At 40.3% G+C, this 27528-nt stretch overlaps 1 protein-coding gene across 2 annotated transcripts in view; it reads right to left on the bottom strand.

Annotated features, from left to right (window-relative positions):
- ZFYVE9 (zinc finger, FYVE domain containing 9) overlaps positions 1–27120 on the bottom strand; it is a 144730-nt gene extending 117610 nt beyond the window's left edge. For both annotated transcript variants that reach the window (XM_011973763.1, XM_011973764.1), the window contains exons 1-3: positions 27016–27120; positions 14281–14386; positions 7951–10058 (exon numbers count right to left, since the gene is read on the bottom strand). In XM_011973763.1, coding sequence (XP_011829153.1) covers positions 7951–10058; positions 14281–14350 — 2178 coding nt within the window. In that variant the 5' untranslated portion in view covers positions 14351–14386; positions 27016–27120. The remainder of the gene's footprint in view (positions 1–7950; positions 10059–14280; positions 14387–27015) is intronic.
- Between the last annotated feature and the right edge of the window lie 408 nt (positions 27121–27528).

The raw sequence follows: 27528 nt of genomic DNA, 5'->3' as shown, positions 1-27528 counted from the left end.
ATGCATATTTTACCACAATAAAAAATTATGACTAGTATTTAGAATGTATCAGCAGACTAGATATTGAGAAGGAGATGGCTTTCAGGAGAAGAGATGCAAAAAACAAAACATAGCATGAAGTCAGTGCAAACATTTTCTAGCTACATGTGCTTTATTCCACTTTGCACCTAAGTTAACTGTTAATAACATTTGGTACTGAGTGAGGGCCTACTATCTTTCTGTTTCCCAAGGAGCCCAACCAGTGGCCATGTTTTAAAACCAAAGGAAGCGAGGAGCAGTGGCTCACACATATAATCCTAACACTTGGGGAGGCTGAAGCGAAGGCGATCCGTTGACCCCAGGACTTTGAGATCAGCCTAGGCAACATTAAATTCTTTTAAAAAATCAGTGGCTGGGTGCAGTGGCTCACGCTTGTAATCCCAACACTTTGGGAGGCCAATGTGGGTGGATAACCTGAGGTCAGGAGCTCGAGACCAGCCTGGCCAACATGATGAAACCCTGTCTCTACTAAAAATACAAAAAATCAGTCGGGTGTGGTGGCAGGCGCCTGTAATCCCTGCTACTTAGGAGGCTGAGGCAGGAGAATTGCTTGAACTCAGTAGGCAAAGGTTGCAGTGAGCCAAGATCTTGCTACTGTACTCCAGACTGGGCAACAAGAGTAAAACTCCATCTCACGAAAAAAAAAACAAAAAGAAAAGAAAAGAAATTAGTTACGCGTGGTGGCACATGCTTGTTGCCCCAGCTACCCAGGAGGCTGAGGTAGGAGGATTGCTTGACCTTGGAAGGTCAAGGTTGCAGTGAGCCATGATTATGCCACTGCACTCCAGCCTGGGCAACAGAGCAAGAGTTTGTCTCAAAAAAATAAATAAATAAAACAAGATAAAAAATCCTTAAGAAAACTGATCTCTGAAGTTATTGTCTTAATGTGCTACTAATACAGATTTTCTGTATTCACACCTAAATTCTCAAATGTTAAACAAAAATGACTTCAACTCAAGTTACCCAAAAATAAACTGCAACTAATTTAGCACATAACTATTCAAAATAAGAAATTTATATCTAATAAAATAAATATTAGACATTTTTCATCTTTCTCTTTGAAATAGTATTTAAGGAATTTGTTTTAAAAATGATGCCATAAAGGCCAGGCATGGTGGCTCACACCTGTAATCCCAGCACTTTGGGAGGCCGAGGCTGATGTATTGCTTGAGCCCAGGAGTTTTGAGACCAGCCCAGGCAACACAGCAAAATCCCATCTCTACAAAAAAATACAAAAATTAGCTGGGTGTGGTGGTGTGTGCCTGTAGTCCCAGCTACTCAGGAGGCTGAGGTGGGATAATTGCCTGGGCCCAGGAAGTAGAGGCTGCAGTGAGTTGAGATTGCATCAGTGCACTCCAGCCTGTGTGACAGAGTGAGACCCTGTCTCCAAAAATTAAAAATAAAAATTATGGTGTAAATGCAGACATTCCTCTCAGAAATGCAAAGAAAATAACATAAAAATCACCATAAAGAAACCTATTTAATTGTTTTATTTTTATTCTCTCAACTTTATTTATGGGAAAGAGCATGAGTTATACAGCTGGCAAGACTGCTTCAGAGTTCTACCATAGCAGTTTCTTCAATGTTAATTAGGGATACCATCATCTCTCTCATAGGTTTACCAGGAAGATTAAGTTAGATAAAGCAGAGTAGGCACGAAACAAATGCCAGCTCCCTTTTGTTTCTAGAAGTCAAAGTCCCTGAGTTTGAATCCTAACTCTACTTACCGGCTGTGTGATTTTGAACAAGTTACTAAATCTTTCTAGGTCTATTTTCTCACTTGTAAATGTGGATTGCAACAGCAGCTACTTCCTAGGGTTGTTATGTGTATTAAATAAAGCCTGTTAGTCTGGATTTAGAAAAGCACCTGGCAAATGATAAACAATAAATATTACTATGTCATTCTCCTCACAACCACTACCACCACCACAATCTTTCTGCTTCCCACTGCAGAGCATCTGCAGCTTTGTAACTGTTCATTTCTCATTTCATATCTTTTTTTTTTTTTTTTTGAGGCAGAGTCTCGCTCTGTTGCCCAGGTTGGAGTGCAGTGGCCAGATCTCAGCTCACTGCAAGCTCCGCCTCCCGGGTTCACGCCATTCTCCTGCCTCAGCCTCCCGAGTAGCTGGGACTACAGGCACCCGCCACCTCGCCCGGCTAGTTTCTTGTATTTCTTAGTAGAGACAGGGTTTCACAGTGTTAGCCAGGATGGTCTCGATCTCCTGACCTCGTGATCCGCCCGACTCGGCCTCCCAAAGTGCTGGGATTACAGGCTTGAGCCACCACGCCCGGCCCTCATTTCATATCTTTAAGTCATCTACAGAAACATGAATGGTATGTTTTACCAGGAGGCCCATTCTTTTCCTTTTTTTTTTTTTTCTGCTTCTCTTTAGTAAAAAACAGAATACTACACAATAAGTAAACGCTCACTGAATTAAAGAACAAATAATATGTCATAAATTTTTTTTTGTTTTGAGACAGAGTCTTACTCTGTCACCCAGGCTGGAGTGCAGTGGGTGTGATCTCAATCTTGGCTCACTGCAACCTCCGCCTCCCGGGTTCAAACAATTGTTGTGCCTCAGCCTCCCAAGTAGCTGGGATTACAGGCGCCTGCTAATTTTTGTATTTTTAGTAGAGATGGGATTTCACCATATTGGCCAGGCTGGTCTCGAACTCATGATCTCAAGCTATCCACCTGCCTCAGCCTCCCAAAGTGCTGAGATTACAGGCGTGAGCCACTGCATCTGGCTAAATTAAAAAAAATTTTTTTTTTAAAAAGAACAAATGAATGGAAATAGGTGGACAGGCAGCAGCACAGACTGGTCCTACAGAACTTTTCTTGCTTCTCCAACCTAAAATGCTTGTATTGCAAAGATAATATAACAATCTCACCATATCTCCAAGGACAAATACTGATTCTAACCCACTAAGTCAGGATTGGACTGGATTATTTTTTAATTCATCTAATAAATATCTACTGATTGAAAGTCAGTAAACTGACTGAAAGTTTGATGCCAAGCACAAAGGGCTCCTGAAATTTCAATTCACTGTTAGGCTTTACTTTCCCTCTCCAAAGTAACTATCTCACTCTCCTCAAACCTTCATCATCTATCCCTATTTCACCCTTCACAATGTTTATATTTTCTATATGAAGTATGAGCCAATCAGTTGTAAATTTCTTCATGCTCTCACCACTAACTTCATAAACCAACCTCTGTCTGGCCCTACCCACCGAAGAGCAAATCCTCAACATGTTGTAGATCCCATCCCTTTGGCTTTCTCAAGGATTTTTCTCTTCCTTTGTTCAATCCTCCCTTTCTCCTAAAACTTCTTTTCTAGAGGAGCACCCATACCACTATATAAAGACAATAGTATTTCCCATCCTCAAAAAGGCATCCATAACCACCATCTCCATCTAATAATTGCTACAATATTTTTCTGTTTTTATGGCAAAAGTTCTTCAAAAAGCCATCTCCACTTCCTCCCTTCATATTCCACTTTCAATGCATTCCCATCTGGCTTCTGTATCCATTGCTCCACTCAATCAGCTTTTTTCAATGACACTGTTATAGCCAAGTCCAATGGTCCCTTTCCTAACCATATCTTACTGACAGTATTTTATATAGGTGATAACCCCTTTCACAAAATACATTCCTCTTTTGACTTCCAAAAGACCATATTTTCCTGGTTTTCTATTTATTTACCTCTCTGCTCACTCCTTGGCAACTGGTACTGGGTCCTCCTCTGCTTGACCTCATGGGCTCAGCCCTGAGCCCATTCTCTTCCCTTGGTAATCTCACCCATTCCCATGGCTTCCCATTGTGCTCCTTACATGACCTGCAAAGCTCGACATCATCTATTCCTTAAGTTCTTCATCAGCATTTTTTTTTTTTTAATGGAGATGGGGTCTCAGCTCTGTCACTCTGGCTGGAGTACAGTGTCTATTCGCAGGCATGATCATAACATGCTCAGCCTACCGAGTAGCTGGGACAACAGGGCTGTGCCACTGCACCTGCCTTTCCCATCTTTTTATGTGACTCTTCCCTTGTCCACTATACTGCAGTTCCTTCAGTTTGCTGAATAGGTCCCTTCTTACCTCAATGGCTTTGTCCATGCTGTTCTACTTCCTGCAGCATTTTTCTCTCTGTTCTTTGAAGAACTGACTCCTCAACCTTGATGTGCCATCTATGTCACTTCTCAGATGCCTTCTCATACCGTCTTCTCCCACCCCCATTTTTTATATTATCCCTCCTTATCTCCTTCATAGCCCTTGCCACAAATCATGCTTTTTTGTTTTGTTTTGTTTTGTTTTTGTCACTGGCCTACTCTTTACATACCATGAGGGTAAGGAGCACAACATCATTGATGTAAACTTGGCACCCAGCACAGCCACAGACAAATAACAGGCGCGGTGTTTGCTGAATTAATCAATGATCTGGGACTCATTTACTCACTCATTAACAAACATTTATTGAGTACTTCATAGGTGCCAGGTATTTGTGCTGCATGCTGAATACAAAAACAAATCAGAGGCAATCTCAAGATCTTTACAACCTAATGGGGAACAAAGACAAAGACAATACTGTGTGATAAGTGCTATGACAGTCAGGGTGAGACCACTTTTAACCAATACAGCCTTTTGGAGGGTGTGTAATGGAAAATATTTCCCTGGGTTCAGCTTCACTAGAACCCATTAATTTAAATGTTGGTCCTGTTTTTTTTCATGCCAGATGGCTAAAATCACATCAATTACAAGGCAAGACAAATTTTCATGCAAAGTATGAGGGAAACTGTAAAACTGACATGTAATATTCCAAAGCAGCTACTTACTACTCTCATATCTATTCGTTCCCATCAGTATATAAGTAAATAAAAAACTAGGGAAAGAAACATTTTGGTTTGAATCTGTTCTTAAGTAGGAACAATACATATGACTAATTTAAAAATATTTTCCAAAGTTCTTACACCCATTATATCTAAATTTGATACCATCATCTAAAGATTGAAGGCACTGGATTAAAAAAAAAAGTACTGCTGCATTAAGAAATAGTATTCATTTATTTTTTAATTCATCTAACAAATGTCTACTGAGCACCCACATGCCCTAGGGCTGAGGATACAGCAGCAATCAAGGCAGAAAAAAATCCTTACCCTCATGGAGCTTGGAACTGAATTGTAAAAACAAATAATAAACTAAGATAAGATATAAATGAAATCATAATTAGAAAGTCAGTAGATTGGCTGGGCACAGTGGCTGTAATCCCAGCACTTTGGGAGGCCAAGGCAAGTGGATCACTTGAGGTCAGGAGCTCCAGGCCAGCCTGGCCAACATAGTGAAACCCCTTATCTCTACAAAAAATACAAAAATTAGCCAGGTGTGGTGGCACATGCCTGTGGTCCTAGCTACTCAGGAGGCTGAGGCAGGAGAAATACCTGAGCCCAGGAGGCAGAGGTTGCAGTGAACTGAGATCACAAGAGATCACGCCACACACTCCAGCCTGGGCAACAGAGGCTCCGTCTCTCAAAAAAAAAAAAAAAAAAAAAGATTCCCATAAGATCATAAATTCCAATTTACATACCTCTGAATCCCCAATACCTAGCCTAGAACTTTTTATATATTAGACACAATATATGCTTGTTGCAGTAAAGGGAATATAGCTATAAATGCTAAGTAATTACTATATATGCTTAATTTCTACTGAAATGGAACAAACTTTCTTTTTTTCTATATCTAACACTATTTTACAAAATCACATCGCTTGGGGTATTTTTCTAGCTGCATTCCCAGCACAACCCAATTAATATCTATGTTTATAAGCCCTCTGCTTCTGAGAAGCTCAAGGATTTTTACAGATATTATCTCATTAATACTTATAACATCTCTAAGGTAAATGAGGGAAAAAGATGAAATTATGAATCCATAATCCACATGAATCCATGAATTCATAAATTCCACAAATTCCACTCAGCAAAAATTCCAACCATTTTGCAATTTGTGATGCATTTTGTGCATCATTTTCTTTCTGAATCCACCTAAGGTACCTATTTATTCATTGTAACTGGATGTGCTGGCCTTTACCAAAAATGTTTTCATTATTTACTTAAGAAAGCAAAAATTTCAGAAAGTGTTACCGTAAGCAAAATACAGAACAACGTAAGAATGATGAATTTAATCTCCAAATAGTATTTCAGCTAACAACAAGAAGACTGGAAAATATTTAGGAATTAGACACATCATTTTCTTCAAACTTTAGCAATCAGAGACCAACAGCCCAGTGTCAGCTTTAGCTTCTTTCTGCTCCCGGTAATTTGGTTCTTTTGTGCTAGGATTTTCTAGTAAACCTTAGTGACTGCCCACCTAGGAACCATTTTCCTCCTCTTTTTTTAACCTATCTATTGTCTCACATAGTTACCCGTTTTTGTGGCAAGAGGAACTAAACTCTGCTCATTTAGCATGAATCCCAAATAAAGTATAATTTTATTCTGCAGAGTCCTCATGTTGTAGATTACACGTCTAGACTTACTCATCCTACATATCACTACTTTCCCTTTTCCTTTGTTAACAGAATCCCACCTTTAGTCAGCCAAAATTGTGCTCAGCCCCAGGAGATAAATCATGATTGATTAGATAATCCCAACCCCCTTTGCCTATAATTGTCATGGTCTAAAACTGGCCAGTAAATTGAAGGAAGTTGCTGGAGGTCCCTTCCTCCCTGATAGGAGGGTGGCAAGAGTAGAGTAGGCTCTTTTGCCCCCCAGCCAGTTTCTTTGTGCTTAGGAAGTTGTCAGGTTGAGACCTGATAATTAGAACTGAGATACTATCTTCTGACATGAGGGGAAGACCAAGAGAACTTCCATGATCCTGTCTCTGCACCCAGACATAAATCACTGAGTCTCATAGCTTCTGTTTAGATGAAATAAATGTTATTTTCACCTAAGTCACTGGGGGTCAAATACTCTGTTCCTTGAAGCTGAAAGAACCGTAATTAATACAGATGGACCAAAAAATCAGGCAAGAAGGGAGGAAGAGATTAATCATTGAGCGCTATGACTTCTCAGATCTCATTTAATCTTGACAACAGCCCAATAAAAGCTATTAATCTTTTTTGGTTTCTTTTAACAGATTATAAAACTAAGGCTTAGTAAAGTTATGTAATTAATAGTAACAAAGCTGACATTTTATTCTAGACCTGGCACCAAATCTCAAAAATATAAAATCTCCTTCCCTCCTTATTTACAACTCTAAACAAACAAACAAACAAAAAAACTAGATGCGTTTTTAGCTAACAAAATTTGGGGAGAGCTAAGGAATCTCATTCTTACAACCTTGTCATAAAAATCTACAGACTTCATCTCTACTTTGTATCAAAGTTATATAGGAGAAAAGACAAAAATATGTGTGCATGTGTATAAAGAGTTCCAGAATGTTTCGTATAATGGCAAAAATCTCACAGAAAAAAGTGGAATGGATTCTAAGTGTAATATTTTTCAAGAATTAAACGTAATTTTTATTTTTATTTTTTGTATTTAAATGCATTTTTCAATAAATAATGAAATAAAAGTTAATGACAAATATTTCCTAAACTGAAAGAATAACTTCCTTATTTCAAACTATTACATTAACCAAGTAGCTATCAATACAGAAACCACAAAGTTTACACTTCCTCAATTCTCATCTCTTCATAAAAACTCATTCAGCGTAAATCATGGCAACAAAAAAAAAGTGTATATACTATCTAAGAATCAGTGAGGTCATTTTTTATACAGAAATTTACTAGTACTGGGTTTTCAAAAATGCTATTTATGTCAACTCAACCAGACATATATTCACCTTACATTGCCTTTATTACTATCTAATTCAGCATTACAAAATGTGCATGCCAGATTTCTGAGCTTATGCATGCAACTTACCTTCCCACATGCTCTGCAGTGGTGCCTCCTTTTGGTGAATGTAAACCTGGCTTCACATTTCATGCAATTTGGAGCCTGAGAATCCGGTACCCACACTGGAGCCACCTCACCCAGAGTGGTGAATGGCTTTCTGGCAGAAATTCCAAACTGACCAGCTCTGAGATCATTATCTGGGCTATCTGGAGCTAACGCAAGGCATGGTCTACTGGAGATCTCAGCCTCATAACTTTCTAAATGTTCCCCATTTGTATCAACATTAGAGATGTTTCCCAAAGATGCACCGCATACATTGGTTGCTGAGTTTTCCCCTAATTTTGCTTTCCCAAGAATATCATTTTTATTTTTAGTATTATTTCCACTGTTTGCAGGAAGGTCATTTTGTAAATGGTCTGATAATGGCTTTGGAATTTGAAGTTTAAGATTAGAAGGTTGCTTGGGTCTTGCACCACCAAAAGGAACACTGATAGATGGCAGGCTTGCTACTACCTTGGGGGAAGACTGCCCAAGCACTGATGGAACTTGACTACAGAAATTACGTAAATAATTTTTCTTCATTAGGTCACCAGTGCTATTTAAAAGTAGTCCGCTCCCTTCTGTGGCCTCATTTCCTCTCTGTTCATAAATATTTGAGTAGCATTCTGACTTGCTTTCCTCTATTTCTTTTTCTTCTGTTACTGAATCTTCTTTGGAGGGTAAAGTCTTTGGAACAAAAGAAACACCTGGGCCCTGCATTCCATAGGAATCACAACCATTATATAGAGAATTTGCTGCTGGTGTATCTATAACAGTGGAGAAATCACATTCTTCACTTTCACTGATGCAAGTTCCTTTTAAATCTAGACCTGCATCTGCCAATCCAACACACTGTCCTCCACTATCACCATTAGTGTCCTCAGGCTGACTAATCTGTAGAAACTTTTCCTTTTCTTCGTTTACTTGGCTATCATTCATCTCATTTAGTTTAGTCAACTTCCAATTAGTCATGTCCTGAGATTCAGAGAAATGCTCTGTCATATTAAGGAATTCTGTAGTGCCAAGAATTTCTTCATGTTCATAACCTTCATTTTCACCAGCCCTAACTTCACTAGGCACAATGCAATCTGAAAACCGTTCACAGTCATTATTCCTTCCAGACCCATTAGGCACGTCTGGTTTGAGAAGCAAAGGTAAACCAGACCGGAGGGATTCTTCAGTTGTGCTCTCCTCTGCTGGCTCTTTCTTCGTCAAAATCCCCTCACTCATGTGGGAAAAGGAATTTGGACTCCCTAGATCTGTCCTAGGAGAGCTGATTTTGCCAGTGAGGTCCTCATCTGGTATATAGTTCTCTTGCTTTCTAATAGCAGGACCTCCATCTGTTCCATGGGATGAGATTACTGAATCAACCGTTAAATTTGTAATCGCAGATATGGAGGGGTCTCTACCTATATTTCCATCATCCTTTAATTGTGAAGGGGAACAGACACTGGCTAGACTATCAGATGAAGCAGCACACAGATGGTTAACAGAATTCCCCTCTATTTTCGGTCTATTCAACGGATCCAATTGTTTCTCTGAGTTCATATCTTTTTCAGTGGACTCATTTATACTAAAACTAAATTGATCAGTTTGTCTGTTTTCATTATCCAGTGAACAGCTAAAAGCATCCATAAGGGATTGACTATTATAATTATTACAATCCTGTAAATCGTTTTGTAATGTCCTTTTGTCACAGTTATGCATGACGGCTACAACAAGAACATTCTTCTCATCTGGCAGACAAGTCAGGTTTCCACATTTCTTCTCTCCCACTTCAACAGCACTGCATTGATCATCACGACTATAGCTTCTCTTAATTAACTGATCTTCTGCAACAGCATTTTCATCAATCCACATTGTGGCAATCTCTGGATTTAGATTACAGTCTTGTCCATTAGCACAATGATCCTCTTCCTCTGTGGTCAGGGGAGCTGAATGAGCCAGGGAGAAGACTTTCAGTTGTGGTTGTGACTCATTAGAAACTGCAGATTCATTCACACTGGCCAAAGTAGGGTTAAATGACAGCCGGTGAGAAGAGGGATCTAGAATCTTATTCCACTTTGTATCCAATAAAGTAGAAGAAACTGTTTCATCTGGAAAAAAAATAAGTAATTACAATAAGTTTGCTTGTAACACTAGAAAAGCTTATGACTAAGTTAATCAACATTTCTAACTATCCTTTGAAAATTAAATATTCCAAGGATATTAGATTTCTAATTCGGGGCTAAAAATAAGAAAACATATTTCAGACAATTCTCTGCAATTATATGTCACCAAATGGTAATATCTCAGACTATTCCAAACAAGAGAATTCTACCTCAATCTAATAACATAATTAAACTGACCCACAGGTGAACGGGACCCAGAAGAGGGGAAAGCACCCTTGGATTGAGCAAAGCCAGGACAGGTGCTAATCTAATGGATTAGATGGAAAAAATATTAGAACAGTGGCTAGGATAAGTAATTAAGTAGGAGGGAAAATGAAATTTTCTGTAGAGACTGAATGTTCTACAATCTATATCATAATTGGGATGTGGGTTTAAGTGATATACCCATTTGTCAAAACTGGACAGTTAAGATCTATGCATTCTAATATATATAAAGTTTGCCTTTTAAAAAGCTGTAAAAAAATAAGAGTGAAGCAGGAAGTGAGAAGGTGATAAAGATATAAATGAAACAAAATGGCAGCATATGAAATGCTGTGAAAGCTGGATGATGGGTACACTGGGGTTTATTACACTTTTTACTTAAAAATATTTTAAATTTGCCCAACACATGTTAAAAGAACGTTTGCCACGGTATGTGAAATTCTGCTTGTAACCATGTCACAAGCAGATATTGTATTTGTCACAATACAAAATACTGTATTGGATTTGTCACAATACAAAATATTAATCAGGTTCACATTTATATTATTATCTAAGGACACTGGGCAAAAAGTGTTCATTTATCATATTAAATCAACCTTCTTATAGTCTACCAGTAAGCATAATTTCATATAATGTTTCTGTTTAGTTTTTAACAGATCATAACTACAATGGCTAAGTTATTCTCTCAAGTTACAGGGCTATTGCATATGTCTAAGTAAATCAGAGAAATAAGGAACAATACATTCAGTGCTTTTCCTGCTTTCTTCCTCCAGTATCTCTGATAATCGTGGCCCTGAAATTATGCAGATATATTTGTAACCTCAATCCTCATCTGTAACATTAATCTTCAATGTTTCCATAGCACCTTAATCAAAACTTTATTAAGGCATTTACTACACTGAAATGCAATAGTTTATTTACCCTTCTCTTTCAACCACTGAATGATTTCTGAAGGCAGAAATCATTTCTGTCAATATAAGTCCTCACTTTGCATAGTGCCTGATAGGTAGCAGATATACAATAAATATATAAGTGAATATCTACCACAGTAAAATCATCAGGATTGAGGAACATGAAGATTAAATGATAGCTCTTGCCTCTAAGAAGGATACAATCTCATTGGGAGAATAAGAGATACATACAAACATCTAATTAGCAGTATGGAGTGGCATAGGTACAGTAAGTCCTCACTTAACATTGTTGATAGGTTCTTGGAAACTGCAATTATAAGCAAAACAACTCACTGTATAAAGAAGCCAATTTTACTATAAGCTAATTGATATAAATAACAGTTAAGGTTCTCCGGCATACAAATTTAAGCATACATCAATTTGCTTAAAGTCACAGTTTCCAGGAACTTATCAAAGACATCAAGTGAGGACTCAGTGTATCTGAAAACTATTATGTAGGAGTAGAAAATAAATTCAGAGGAGAAAGATATTTTCCAGGATGAGGCAAGTGAGCTTGAATTCATGGAGGCAGGAAGAACTGGGCTACGCTTCAAAGACAGTTTTATGTAAGTTTGGAAAAGAAAGCATTAATAAATAGAGGAATAAGGAAAAGCATATCCCCAAATACAAGAATTTAAGGAAGCAATAAGTAAATCAGTTTGGGTTGAGAAAAGAATTAGTGTAAAGAAGTAGTCGTTGTTGTTTAAAAGGGCATAAAACTCAGATTGTGTGAAGAATGGGCTTAGTATCCTCTGAAATGTCAAATCCTGAATTTACCAAATTTGAACCAGTAGAGATTTTACAGACATTTGAAGTTTAGTAACACAGGCTTCCTTAAAAGAAAAGAAAAGGGAAAAAAAGCAAATAGGTCATATTTCCAATATGGTTCCTGGAAACAAAAAAATAGTTACAGCTTCTTACAAGAATATTTAGTGATGTTCAAACAGAAATGATCGGGTATTAAAATTTTCATTATTCAACTGCCTCCTACCTGGGCATAATGTTAATTGCCTAGTGTCATCACAGTCTGTGGTATATTTTTTCATTTAAATAAGAAAATAAATTAACACAAAATGAAAAATCATTTTATTTAAAGTATATTCTCTAAGATACCACGAGGCTTGAAGTGGTAGTTTTTAATGCAACTGGTAGTGAGATTCAAAAAAATAGTTCAAACAAATGAACCACAAAGTTACAACGAAGAAGCTGGTTTCAGAAATCCTTCTCCTTCTAAAGGAGTTATTATTTTGTAAGCAATTGCTCTATTTTATAACTAAAATATTTTTACTGATTCAACAAAAATGTATTGAAATACAACTATACACAAAGCACCCTAATAGAATCTACAGAAGTCACAAAGAGACAAATGTAATGAACCAAGAGTTTGATTAGAGTCAGTGGTATTCTAGCACAGTATTCACATGATTAGGTGTAATACACATCTAGGTACTTATGACTCAAAGAACTGTGATACACAGAGGGCTAAATCTAATAAAGATTAAGAAAATACTTATACAAACAGTTGGAACTCAGAAAATAATATACTTTCCAGCTTGGTATGTACAAAGCCCACCTGGATGACATAAAACCCCAAATGCTTAGATTTCACATTTACATGAATCGGGAATGAGTCTAGGAATATAGGTTAGTGTTAGGTCATCAATGGTAAAATATGAGAAGAGCAGGCCATTCTGGTAGCCTTCCTCTCTCTCTTCCCTCCTTACTGTCATGATCCCATATTCAATTTAAGGCTGGCTCTATTAAAGATCTAAAGCAACAAAATCAAAACTAATCTGTCTTCCCATCTGCTATCAATGAATAGCCTGAATCACTGAATATAGCAAAGGTTTGTAAACCAATATGAAAATCATGGGCTACATTATTTTTTGAGACAGGGTCTCACTCTGTCACCTGGGCCGGAATACAGTGGCATGATCACAGCTCACTGCGGCCTCTATCTCTAGGGCTCAAGTGATTCTCCCTCCTTTGCCTCCCGAATAGCTGGGACCACAGGTGCACCACCACACCTGGCTAATTTTCTTTGTATTTTCTGTAGAGATGGAGTTTCGTCATGTTGCCTGGACTGGAATCATGGACTTTGGATGGAAATATATCACTTTGTAAACTTGTTAATGCCATTTCCTGTTAGAAATAGAGAACACAGGGGAAATACAGTAAGGAGGAAGAAATTTAATTATAGCTTACCCATTCAAGTTAAACCAAGAGGGAAATTAGAAGTGAATCTCTTGGCCAGGCATGGTGGCTCATGCCTATAATCCCAGCACTTTGGGAGGCTGAGGAGGGAGGACTGCTTGACACCAGGAGTTTAAGACCAGCCTGGCCAACATGGCAAAACCCCTTCTCTACTAAAAATACAAAAATTAGCCAGGCATGGTGGTGGGTGCCTGGAATCCCAGCTACTCTGGAGGCTGAGGCATGGGAATCACTTGAGCCAGGGAGGCAGAGGTTCCAGTGAGCACTGCACTCCAGCTTGGGAGACAGAGCAAGACTTTCTCAAAAAACAAACCAACCAACCAACCAACCAACAAACAAAAGAAGTGAATCTTAAGTGGACATTTCTACTGATGCTTGAGAATATATAATTAACCATTTAGGCAGTTGTGATATAAATAGTTTTAAATGTATCTTTACTGGGCAATCAATATGGAACGAGCTATTTTTCTTAGTTTAGGAAATGCAAGTGCATTTCTTGACAATACATTCACTGTATAGGGGAGGTAAAGCTCAGGCTCTAGTGTCACACTGCCTGGATTCTAATCCTGCCACTTGCTCACAAGACAACTTTGAGAAACTTGCTTAACCTCTCTTTGCCTCTACTCTCATCTATAAAATGGCAATAAGAAGGTCTGGGGATTGTAAATATCTAGCATTTAGTGCTAAAAAATGTTATTCCTTCCCCTGTATATTATTAAATAATATATCCCCACATTCTCTATACCACAAACGCAAAGAGATTCACCAATGTAAATTCTCACCTTCGTTTTGCTCAAATTCATCCAACACCTTGTCCAGGTTGTAAGCTTCTGCTTGGAAGTAATTCTCCATCGGTGATGAAACACCACTTAAGAGACTTGTTTAAACCTAAAAAGTAAATGTGTATTACATTTTGAATTATTAAAATATAATTTATAAATCTTAAGTATATACACAAGGATAAAATCTCTTATAAATCTTTCCAGATAATGGTAAACTATAAAATCTGGCATCCCACTGGATATATTATAAAATCTTTAAGCTAATAAACTCTAAAAACCTGTAAGCTGACAATCAACAAAATATAACTAAATATAAAACGCAGACTTTGTGATCATTTCATGCTTCAACAGATACATTTCAGATGCTGGGAAAGGAATCATTGTTTGATATAAAATTGTGTTTCTATTAAAGAACAAAGCTTACAGAACTTTTTTCAAATGGGAAATGACAGGAAAGTTTAAGTACAGGAGTAAGGGATACGAGTTCCAAAATGCTAATGATGACTCTGACCTGGTTATTTCTTTTTTTTTTTTTTTCTTTTTTTTTTTTTTGAGACGGAGTCTCGCTCTTGCTGCCCAGCCTGGAGTGCAATGGCTCCATCTTGGCTCACTGTAACCTCTGCCTCCCAAGTTCAATTGATTCTCCTGCTTTAGCCTCCCAAGTAGCTGGGATTACAGGCATGCACCACCATGCCCAGCTAATTTTGTACTTTTAGTAGAGACAGGGTTTCACCATGTTGGCCAGGCTGGTCTCAAACTCCTGACCTCAAGTGATCCGCCCACCTCAACCTCCCAAAGCGCTGGGATTACAGGCGTGAGCCACGCACTTGGCCCTGACCTGGTTATTCTTTTAACCCTCTTCTTTTCAAGTACCATTTCTAAACTTTCTTTACTGTTAATCGATCCAAATGCATCCTCTGGGCATATATACTAGGTGTGTCGATGACTTAACAGATGCCACAGGTACATAATAAGTGTTAAGTAAATGCTACCTATTATCTCCTTTTTTCCATCATTATCATGATCTCCACACCTATTTCCTTAGTGTTTCAAATTTTTCTTTTCAAATTGAAAATTCTGCTTGGCTTCTTATTGATATAATACAAGGAAGGGAGATCAAATTACAAATTCCCCAAAAAGTCTGAGTAAGCAAAACATGAAAAAGAGAGAAAACCAGAAATGTAATAGCCTGTCTTTGTAAACTTTAAATATAAAAAGTGATGAACTTTCTTTGACTTACAAAGGTAGTGTTTTCTTCTCTGAGGTATATAAAAGTGCCAATGATATTTCCCTCACTTTACAAATAAGAAAACAAGCTCAGGGAATTTAACTGACTTATTCAAGTACTTCCCGGACAGGCGTGGTGGCTCATGCCTGTAATTCCAGCACTTTGTGAGGCCAAGGTGGGTGGATCACCTGAGGTCAGAAGTTTGAGACCAACCTGGCCAATGTGGTGAAACCTCGTCTCTAGTAAAAATACACAAAAAATTAGCAGGAATAGAGTGCCAGTAAAATCAACCATGAGAAATTAGAATTCCTAACCTAGTCCTCACTCAGGAAAAAGAATGATATTAAGTCTTCTCATCCAGGAACATAATAGGATTTGTCTTTATGCTAGCCCAGCTCTTCCTATGACTTTTAATAATGTTTTTAACTTTAAAAACTCATTAAATATTGGACAGTCAGGAGAGAGGGTACATGCAACTACAAAGGAGTAGCAATTAGGATCTTTGTGGTGATAGAATTATGCTGTATCTTAACGGTGATGGTGGATACACAACTGCAAAGAAGGCTGACTGGACTGCAACATCACAGCTGCGGCGACTATAGAAGGGAAAAATGGATTTTGGTGATTTTGGTGGATAACTGAGAGTTTTTGCTACAATGGGTGGAAACTTCCTAAAGAGGCAACACCTGAAGGATGAGATTTTGACAAGTGAAGGCAGAAAAGGGCACTCTCTTCTCACATTCCCATGTGAAAAGGCTAAAAGAGGAGAAATAGCTTGCCAACTGCAGACTCAGAGTTTTGGTAAAGGTATTGCTGCCAAGTACCTCTGCTCCATCCTCAACTGAAGAGAAAAAGGGCTCAGTTTCCTATCAAACACTGCTGGTCCCATGCCTTTCCTTACAGCTTACATGGAAAAGTCAGATAACCCAGCCGGAGTATGCAACATTCCATTAGTGAGTAGTGTAATCAGTTTTTGTAAACTTTCTCACCTATATACCCTCCACCATTTTCTACCCCTTCTGAAAGGAAAATCTTGGGGCCCCAAAATCACTAAGCTAAAGGGAAAAGTCAAGCTGGGAACTGCTTAGGGCAAACATCCCTCCCATTCTATTCAGTCACCCTTCTGCTGAATGAGGTAAATGCACATCTGTTCCCTCCTTTGGAGAGGCTAATCAGAAACTCAAAAGAATGTAATCATTTGTCTATTATCTACCTATGATCTGGAAGCCCCTCTCTGCTTCCAGTAGTCCTGCCTTTGCCTTGAATTGTCCCGCCTTTCTGGACAGAACCAATGTTCATCTTACATATGTTGATTGATGTCTCATGTCTCCCTAAAATGTGTAAAACCAAGTTGTGCTCTGACTACCCTGGGCACATGCTGTCAGTGATACAGGAGTTAAGAAGAAATCACCTAGGCAGATAGTAAGGGTATGAGAGTCCTCAGTAAGGCTTTTCTTTTTAATGAAAAGCAGCCCCAAATCATTTTCTTTTTTCTTTCTGAGTCGGAGTCTCACTCTGTTGCCCAGACTGGAGGGCAGTGGCGTGATCTCAGTTCACTGCAACCTCTGCCTCCCGAGTTCAAGCAATTCTCCTGCCTCAGCCTCCCGAGTAGCTGGGATTACAGGCTCGCGCCACCATGCCCGGCTAATTTTTGTATTTTTAGTAGAGATGGGGTTTTACCACATTGGCAAGGCTGGAAATCATTTTCAAACAAAGAGTAGTTTGTGAAGTTGAGCTGTAGACATAGACAAGCAAGTTGGGAGCTTGCACGGGTGAATGCCAGCAGGAACTAGGGACTAGACGTGCTCAAGATGGAGGTTCCATCTTCCCTTCTCTGCCAGCCACACACACAGTAAGGAGCAGGTAAGATGGTGTCTGCCAAGGAGAAAGTTTGTTTGCATGGTAAGATTAGGGTGAGGCAACCAGCCTTCCCTGCATGCTATGTAAACTTCATACCTGATCGAATCCATCTGTGAGTCCTATGTAAATCAGACACCGCCTCCTCAACCTGGACTATAAAATTCAGTGCATCCACCACCTGCCAGTCTTTTCCCTCGGAAGACTCCTCTCTCTCAATAGAGAGAACTGTTTTTCTTTCTCCTTTCTTCTGGTTATTAAACCTCCACTCCTAAACTCCCCGTGTGTGTCAGTGTCCTAAATTTTCCTGGCACAAGACAATGAACTCTGGGTATATACCTCAGACAACACAGTTGCTTCATCGGGACCTCCTGAGTGTCCTCAACCTTGGCAAAATAAACTTTCTAAATAAACTGAGACCTTTCCCAGATGTTGGGAGAACTGAGTTCCTCTTCAAAGACTCAACTTCCTGGTCATAAGTTGTAAACAATCCTACCCTCTCTTCTGTTAAGTCTAACTGTTTCTTTTTTACCACCACCCCTTCACAAATCGCACATTTACCCTATTTGGAAAAGTTTAAGCCTTGGCCAATCAGGATCAGCTTAGATTGTGCAGTCCAACCCAGCCAATAGGGGAAATACACAGAAACAGAAGCTGTGTTAGGGTTAAAAACCCCTCCCTTAGTTTGGTGTGCTCTTGTATTTGTAACAGGCATAAGCAGCACCCTTCTGCAGAAGTAAAGTGCCTTGCTGAGAAAATTTCTAAGCGCAGGTTTCTTTTGGCTACGCTGAGCACTTGTTTCCAACAAATTTGGGGGCTTGTCCAGGATCCCATTCTCCTTTGGGAGGGGCTAGTGATTATCTTTCACAGGGAGACGCATCCCACTGCCTTGTTGTGGTGGCCCCAGGAGCGGAGGATCGAATTCCGCCCAAAGTGATGAATAAATCCAGACTCTCAGCAACATGGGCTGTAGGGAAGATCCTTAAGAATTCCACAGTGACCACGTAACTCTGTGCACAGACCAAGGTAAGAAACGTTGCTATTGGGGTGACAAAGTATTCCTTGGTGGCTGGGTTGAAAGGAATGAGTTAGGTGGCTGGAGGTTGAAAGTGTGTGAGTTAAATGCGCCACTGGGCATGAAACGAGTGTGGAGTCCAGACTTGGGTCCATGGTCACCTCATAGGACTTAGGGCAGTTTTCCAGTCAGCGGATCATACCAACCCGCCAATGTTAAGAGGGACTTAAAATTCCCACAAGGGAAGCAGTCAATAAGGACGAAGTGGGTGTTCACAAGAGTACAAGAAACCTCCAGTGGGAAAAGGGGAGGTTCAGCCTCTAGGACATGGGAGCACAAGAAATCTCTAATATGAAACATTTAGCCTCACCAACTTCCAGGATGGGAAATACCCCAAGTAAAAGGCCAAGCAGACAATAAAATTCTCCCTGACAATCCCCCATGCCTTATGTTAAAATACTGGAAGGATAATGAAAGGACCAAACACAAGAAAAGACAGCATATGATAAAGTATTGCTGTTTTATTTGGACTAAGGAACCCATCCTCAGACCTTCAGTCTTTTGGCCAGTAGGTCAATGATAAAAGTCCAGTTTCTTAAGAGGAAACAGATTATGCTCTATGTTGGAGAAAAAGACCTGTCCTTCTCTAACCCCTAAAGGATGAGAAAGCAAAGCCAAACTTAATACCTCCCAAAGACGACCTACCTAAATCAAATTCTGTATCTAAAGATGCATGGGATCCTCTAGACCACCTTCCCCTGCCTATCCCTCCACCCCAAGTGGAACACTCAGTCCTTCCCCTGCCTACCACTCCACCCCAAGCTGAACACTCAGTTCCTCCCTCATATAACCCTGCCCCATGGGCCTTGCCACTCCACATCCCTGCTGGACAGCCACCCAAACATGCCTTTTCCTCAGGAAAGCTCCAATGGGAAACAGAACAATGCCAAAGGGATATCCAAAACTTTCCTTTCCTCTCTTCCTCAAAGAAGTCTGCCCTAATCCTTTTTCCCTTAAGGGAAGTACCACTAGGAGGAGGGGATATTGGCTTCGTAAATGCCCACTTAACTAGTTCAGAGGTTAGAAATCTAAGAAGGGAACTCAAACCACTGTTAGATGACCCTTTTGGAGTTGCAGATCAAATTGGCCAATTTATGGAGTCACAACTGTACACTTGGGCTGAATTAATGTCAATTCTAGGTATTCTCTTCTCAGGAAAGGAAAGAACCATGATCTGCAGGGCTACTATGATAGTCCAGGAGCATGAACACCCTCCTGTTCAAAATGTCCTTGCAGCGAAGCATAAATTCCCAGCCCAGGACCCACAGTGGGATAACAACAATGAAGCCCACTGAGAAAACACAAGAGATCTCAGGGATATGACAATTAAAGGGATTTGGAATCAGTTCCTTGGACCCTAATATTTCCCAAGCATTTAATGTACAACAAAGGAAAGATGAAGGGCCCATAGAATTCTTAAACAGACTTAAGGAACAGATAAGAAAATATGTAGGTTTAGACACAGAGGATCCACTGGGACAAGGAATGTTAAAGCTCCACTGTGTCACCAATATTTGGCAGGATATTGCAAAAAAAAAAAAAAAAAAAACTACAAAAGACAGAAAATTGGAAAGACCATCCCATAGAGGAACTTTTAAGAGGCCCAAAAGGTATATGTACAGAGGGATGAGGAAAGGAAGAAGCAAAAGGCAAAGATTACGCTGTCCACCCTACAACAGGGAACTCTTCAACAGGAAGCCCAGGGAAATAGAACTTGTAGACCTTCTAAGTACCCAACTGTCCGACTCTATACAGGAAGCAAAGGGATGAAACCTGAGAGTCAGGGAACAGGGAGGGGGAGAAGGGAAAACAGATGTTTCTGGTGTGGAAAGCCAGGACATTTAAAGAGGGAATGTCCTGAATGGGAGAGGGAAAAGAAAGTCCTTCCACTCATGACATTTGAAGAATAGGGGGGTCAGGGACTCTACATCTTCCATCTTGAGTCCCACCAAGAGCCCTTGATAAATTTAACGGTGGGACCCAAATAAGAGATAGTCACTTTCTTAGTCTATTCAGGAGCAGCTCGCTTTCCCTATGTTTTCTCCCATCAGGTTTAGCATGTTCAGCAGAAAACCTTACTGTCTCAGGGGTTACAGGGAAAGGATTTGGGGCAAAAATTCTAGAGGAAACTAAGTCAAATATAAGAATAACTCAGCCACTACTAAGTTCTTGTTAATTCCCAAAGCAGGAACTAATTTATTAGGAAGGGACTTAAGGTTAAGGTTAGGTACAGGCCTATATGTTAATCAGGGAAAACCCCTTACTTCCTTAAACCTGCTCACCACTTCGGAAGAAAGCCAAATCCATCATGATGTATGGTCGAAGGAAAGAAATCGAGAAAAGCTACAGGTTCCTCCAATTCATGTCAAATTAAAAACTTCCAGGGATGTAGTAAAAAGAAAACAATACCCTATTCCCTTGGAAGCCAGGATAGGTTTAAAATCTATAACTGAAAGCCTTGTCCACGATGGACTCCTTGAACCCTGTATGCCCCCTTATAACACTGCAATATTGCCTGTAAGGAAGCCAGACAGGTCATACCAGCTAGTGCAAGACCTCCAGGCTACTAATCAAATAGTTCAAACCACCCACCCTGTTGTTCACAATCCTTACATCACTGTCAGTAGAATCCCACACAACCACCAGTGGTTCACAGTGATAGATTTAAAAGATGCCTTTTGGGCTTGCCCTTTAGCAGAGGACAGTCGGGACATGTTTGCCTTTAAGTGGGAGGACCCTGACTCCAGTAGAAAAGAGCAGTACCAATGGACAGTCTTGCCCCAAGGGTTTACAGAGTCCCCAAATCTATTTGGTCAAATATTAGAACAAGTTATAGAAAACTTCTCCCTGCCTTCATCCATACGCCTTCTCCAGTATGTGGATGACCTGCTCATTTCAGGAGATGACAAAGATCAAGTAACAGCAATTTCAGTTAACTTCCTAAATTTCCTAAGAGAACAATGCTTACAGGGCTCAAAGAATAAACTTCAATTCGTAGAACCTGAGGTGAAATACCTAGGACACCTCATCAGTAAAGGTAAATGAAAGACAGCACCCAAACAAATTGAAGGTATGGTATCTTTGCCTTTACCCGAAACAAAGCAGGAACTTAGGAAATTCTTAGGATTCGTTGGTTATTGTCATCTGTGGGTTAACTCTTACGCCTTAAAAACAAAGCTGCTATATCAAAAACTCACTCAAAAAAGACCAGACCCTGTAAACCCTCCTTTGGACCCCATCAGAGATCCAACAGGTAGAAGAATTAAAACACCTACTTGTAACAGCCCCTGTTCTGGTCTTGCCCTCCTTAGAACAGTCATTCCACCTTTTGTTAATATAAGCAAAGGAGTGGCCTTAGGAGTACTCACCCACAAACACGGAGGTCACCGACAGCCTGTAGCCTTCCCGTCAAAAATCCTTGACCCAGTAACCCATGGATGGCCCAAATGCATACAATCCATACCAGCAACTGCCTTGCTAACAGAAGAAAGCAGGAAAATAACCTTTGGGGGAAACCTCAACATAAGTACCCCTCATCAAGTCAGAACCATTCTCAATCAGAAGGCAGAGAGATGGCTCACTGACTCAAGAATTTTAAAATATGAAGCTATCTTATTAGAGAGGGATGACCTAACACTAACTACTGACAATTCATCAACCCCGCTGCTTTCCTAACAGGAAATCCAAACCCGGAAGAATCTGAGCATAAATGCTTAGATCTAGTCAGTTATCAAACTAGAGTCAGACTGGATCTAAGCAAAACCCCTTTCCAAACAGGGCATCACCTCTTTATAGACGGTTCCCCCCAGATCACTGAAGGAAAAAGGTACAACGGGTACTCCGTAGTTGATGGGGAAATCCTCACAGAGGTAGAGTCAGGAAGACTGCCAAATAACTGGTCTGCCCAAACATGTGAACTCTTTGCATTAAACCAAGCCTTAAAATCCCTGCAGAATCAAGAAGGAACTATTTACACTGACTCCAAGTATGCCTTCAGAGCAGTCCATACCTTTGGAAAAATCTGGACTGAACGAGGCTTCATCAATAGTAAGGGCCAAGATTTGGTCCACAAAGAATTAATTTTGCAAGTATTAGAAAATCTTCAGCTGCCAGAAGAAATTGCAGTTGTCCAGGACACCAAAAGAACCCATCCTTTGAAAGCCAGTGAAACAACCTCGCAGATCAAATGGCTAAGCAAGCTGCCTCTTCCCAAAAGGCACCCATTTTCCATCTATCCCTTTGTCTCCCCCTCCAGCTGTGATCCCCATCTTCTCTCACGCAGACTTTTCTCTAAAGAAAATAGGAGCTCAGGAGAGCCCAGAGGGAAAGTAGGTATTACCAGATGGAAGGGAAATGCTGTCTAAGCCTCTCATGAGGGAAATATTGTCACAGCTTCATCCAGGAACTCACTGGGGTCCTCAAGCTATGTGTGATGCAGCCCTCACAGTCTATGGGTGTGTAGAGATAAATACCCTCACTAAGCAAGTGGAGGATAGTTGCATCATGTGCAGAAAAACTAATAAGCAAACCCTAAAGAAGCAACCTCTCACAGGAAGAAACCCAGGGTTAAGGCCGTTCCAAAGCGTCCAAGTTGATTACACTGAAATGCCCCTAATAGGCCGCCTCAAGTATTTACTAGTCATAGCAGACCATCTCACCCACTGGGTAGAAACCATCCCCTTCCCAAGTACAACTGCCAGTAATGTAGTCAAAGCACTGTTGGAACATATATCCAGGTTTGGACTAATAGAGAACATTGATTCAGACAATGAGACCCACTTCACTGCACACATCATTAAGGGGCTAGCCCAAGCACTAGGAATAAAATGGGAATATCATACTCCCTGGCATCCGCCTTCATCAGGGAGGGTAGAAAGAATTAATCAAACTCTAAAAAAATCACCTAACCAAATTAATCTTGGAAATCCAGTTACCATGGACAAAAATGCCTTCCCATTGCCTTAGTAAGAATCCAAACTGTCCCTCAAAAAGACCTTGGCCTGGCAGGGCGTGGTGGCTCACATCTCTAATCCCAGCACTTTGGGAGGCCAAGGAGGGCGGATCACAAGGTCAGGAGTTCGAGACCAACCTGGCCAATATGGCGAAACCCCGTCTCTACTAAAAATACAAAAATTAGCCAGGCGTGGTGGCTGGTGCCTGTAGTCCCAGTTACTCGGGAGGCTGAGGCAGAAGAATTGCTTGAACCTGAGAGGTGCAGGTTGCAGTGAGCCAAGATCGCTGCGCTCCAGCCAGGGCAACAGAGCAAGACTCTGTCTCAAAAAAAAAAAAAAAAAAAAGGTCTTGGCCTGGCCTGTCCCCTTATGAAATGCTCTATGGGCTGCCTCATCTAAATTCCACTACTGACCTTCCTACATTTGAAACAAAAGATCAGTTTCTAAAAATATATATATTTGGTCTGTCTTCCACCCTTTCCACCCTCAGGACTCAAGGCCTCCTAGCACAAACTCCACCCCTCGAATTCCCAGTTTACCAACACCAGACCAGAGATCATGTCATTATCAGATGTTGGAAAGAAGGAAAGGTTAAGTCAACCTGGGAAGGACCTTATCTAATACTCCTAACCACTGAGACAGCAATCCGAATGGCTGAAAAGGGGTGGACCCACCACACTCGGGTAAAAAGGGCCCCAAACCTTGCAAAGTCATGGGCCATCATTCCAGGATCAATGCCCTCCAAACTACATTCAAAAAGGTTTAATCTATCTTTTTATTCTTCCTTTAGCTACCCAAGGACACCTTATCATCAGTGTAACCCCATCACCCTCCTCCCAAACAATTACATTCAATGCTTGTCTTGTCATACCCTATGGAAACCTCCAAAGTCAAAGACAGCTAGCTTCTTCAGAAAAGTACCTCTGCCCCTCCACCCGCAGAAAAACCAGTATCACGCTGGACCCTTGCAATCGACGGCCACAAGCCTTTAAGGGGTTATGTTATAGTTGAGGAGATGTTATCTTGACCACCAAATATCAGGGCTGGACCTCCCTAGAGGGTTGCACCACCCTAAAACCCTACCTCCACTTCACCAAAGGAACCACCCCCTCAAATTGCCAAAACCACCAGTGCAACCCAGTACTTCTCTCTATTCCTATCCCCACCTCCACCGACCGTATCCCCACTTTAGAGCGCCTTTATGGCCTAGGAGCGGATGTCACTGCAAAAGACCCTACAGGCATCTTTGAAATGAGGTTTGCTCCTCCTCCTCCATCTCCCTCCATTACTCGCTTCCCAAAACCACAAAAATCAAACCATTTCTCGCTTCACGTCTAATGACAAAACCAAAGTAGCTATAGTAGAAGTTAAGGATTTACAGCAAACCCTAGCCATAGAAACCGGTTATCAAGATGTAAATGCCTAGCTGGAATGGATTAAATATTCCATTCACACCCTAAATAAAACCGATTGTTACGCTTGTGCAACAGGCAAGCCAGAAACCCAAATTGTTCCTCTCCCACTCAGATGGGCCAACCCATCAGGCAAAGACTATATGGTAGCTCTCTTCCAGCACCTTACAGCCTGGGGAAACAAGTCATGTGCCACTCTTTCACTACCTTTCCCAAAGGTCAGGAGCCCTATGGGACAGCCCCCAAGGGACATTTGACTTCCCGCTCTCGATGCCAATTTTACCTTGTGTCTCTTACAACAAGGGGAAAATTTGACATTCCTTGGAAACCTGATGGGATGCAGTGGGCCTAAACTTTTTCAAGAGCTAACCAATCAGTCAGCCCCAGTCCATCCCCAAGTGGATGTATAGTGGTATTGAGGGGGACCAATATTTGGTACACTGCCAAGCAACTGGAGTGGCACTTGTGCTCTGATCCAATTGGCCATCCCTTTCACCTTGGCATTTCATCAGGAAGCAGGTAACCAGAAGAAAAAAAGAAGCCCCAATAAATGGGTCCTTTGACTCCCAAGTTTACATAGACAGCATCGGGGTCCTGCAGAGGGTACCAAATGAATTCAAAGCTCAAAACCAAATACCTACCGGGTTCGAGTCTATATTATTCTGGTAGTCCACTATAAACAAAAATGTAGACTGGATAAATTACATATACTACAATCAGCAGCAATTCATCAATTATACCAGAGATGCCATAAAAGGAATCGCTGAAATTAGATCCCACCAGCCAGATGGCCCGGGAAAATAGAATAACCCTTGACATGGTGTTGGCCAAAAAAGGTGGAGTCTATGTCATGATCAGGGTCCAGTGTTTTATTTTATTCCTAATAATACAGCCCCCGACGGGACAATCATAAAAGCCTTACAAGGCCTTACCATCCTAGCAAATGAATTAGCCGAAAACTCTGGAATAGACGACCCCTTTACAGGACTAATGGAAAGGTGGTCTGGAAAATGGAAAGGACTCATGACCTCAATCTTTACCTTCCTTGCAATTGTTAGAGGTGTACTCATCCTTGTGGGTTGCTGTATCATACCCTGTATTTGTGGGTTAACCCAAAAGCTCACAAAAGCAGCTCTCACAAAAACCTCCCCAACCTCTCCCACTCTGCACTCAGATAAGCTCTTGCACCTAGATAATCAAGAAGAACAACATAGCCAGATCCTGTTAAAGAAACTTGAAGATGAAGAGCTATAAGACAGAAGAGGGGAGATTGTTGGTACAACTGAGTTCCTCTTCAAAGACTCAACTTCCTGGTCATAAGTTGTAAACAATCCTACCCCCTCTTCTGTTAAGCCTAACTATTTCTTCTTTACCCACCCTGCCCCTTCACAAATCACACATTTACCTTATTTGGAAAAGTTTAAGCCTTAGCCAGTCAGGATCAGCTTAGATTGTGCAGTCCAACTCCAGTCAATAGGGGAAAGACACAGAAACAGGAACTGTGTTAGGGTTAAAAGCCCCTTCCTTCCTTCCTTTGTTTGGTGTGCTCTTGCATTTGTAACAGGAGTGAACAGCACACTTCTGCAGAAGTAAAAGTGCCTTGCTGAGAAAATTTCTGTCTAAGTGCAGGTTTCTTTTGGCTACACCAAGCACTTGTTTCCAACACAGATACTGGGGTTTCACACCCTTAAATAATCTTAAGACTTGAAAAAAAACAACATGACTCCTAGTTAGGAAAAAGTCAAGGGTTCCTGCTCTACAAGAATACTTCCAATTTTCTGCTGGAAATTATTGCTCTACATAATAACTTATCTAAAAATACAAAATAAAACAATGTAATTAAATTTACATTTCTGATTCCCCACCCCCAAATCAGCTTTACTTGTTTAGCTCTTGCATGAGCTAAAATATTGCTCAAAGTCATATTTTTTCTGAAATTACCTTTCTATACTCAACTAACTCTAAAACGAAGGAGCCAGCACTGGTAGGGAAATTAACATTGTGACCACTGTGACATAAAATAACAGTGATTTTTAAATACCCTTTTCCTCTGAATTTAAGTCAAATCTTTTTGAAAAAGATCATACTCCTGATTTAATAAGATACAATTTACAAATGAAGCAAATAACATATATGCATCAGCATTATCTTCTATAGATCTCATTGATTTCTCAAGTTCAATCTCTAAGAGAAATAAAAACATTTTCTTACCTTTTTCCCCTTACACACGTGATAAGGAACAGACTTCTCGGTGCTTACTCATGCTTGCTGCACCACCAGCCAGTCCTGCTGATTCAGTATGCTCTGTTTGATCCTAAAAGAAAAAAATATTGCTCATTACGCTTGCTGAAACAATAAACCCTAATTTTCTTCATATAAATCTATCATAGCCAGACAAACAAAAGCAATGGGGCTTGAACAGTAAATACAATTACACCTTTGGATTCAAAGACCTGGCTTGCAGGCAAGGCAGCAACAGAGACATTTTATTGTCTGAAAAGGCCAAAAGTTAAATGTTTCAACAAAGAAGAGTTTTTGCACGTTTATTTTCAATGGATAATGCAAAGTGAAACATCAACAGCAGGCACTTTCTACCCAATGACTTCAATTGTGTTAATTCATAAGTATATAATTTGCCTTATAATGGGCCCTCCAAGAATCCAAAGCTAAGAAAACTGCTGCTTCACAAGAATGTCCTTCTAGCGCGATTTTTTTTTCAATACA

The sequence above is a fragment of the Mandrillus leucophaeus genome, unplaced genomic scaffold (assembly GCF_000951045.1).
Source record: "Mandrillus leucophaeus isolate KB7577 unplaced genomic scaffold, Mleu.le_1.0 Scaffold14, whole genome shotgun sequence".
In the NCBI taxonomy this organism is placed as follows: Eukaryota; Metazoa; Chordata; class Mammalia; order Primates; family Cercopithecidae; genus Mandrillus; species Mandrillus leucophaeus.
This window is presented reverse-complemented; position numbering and strand designations above follow the sequence as displayed.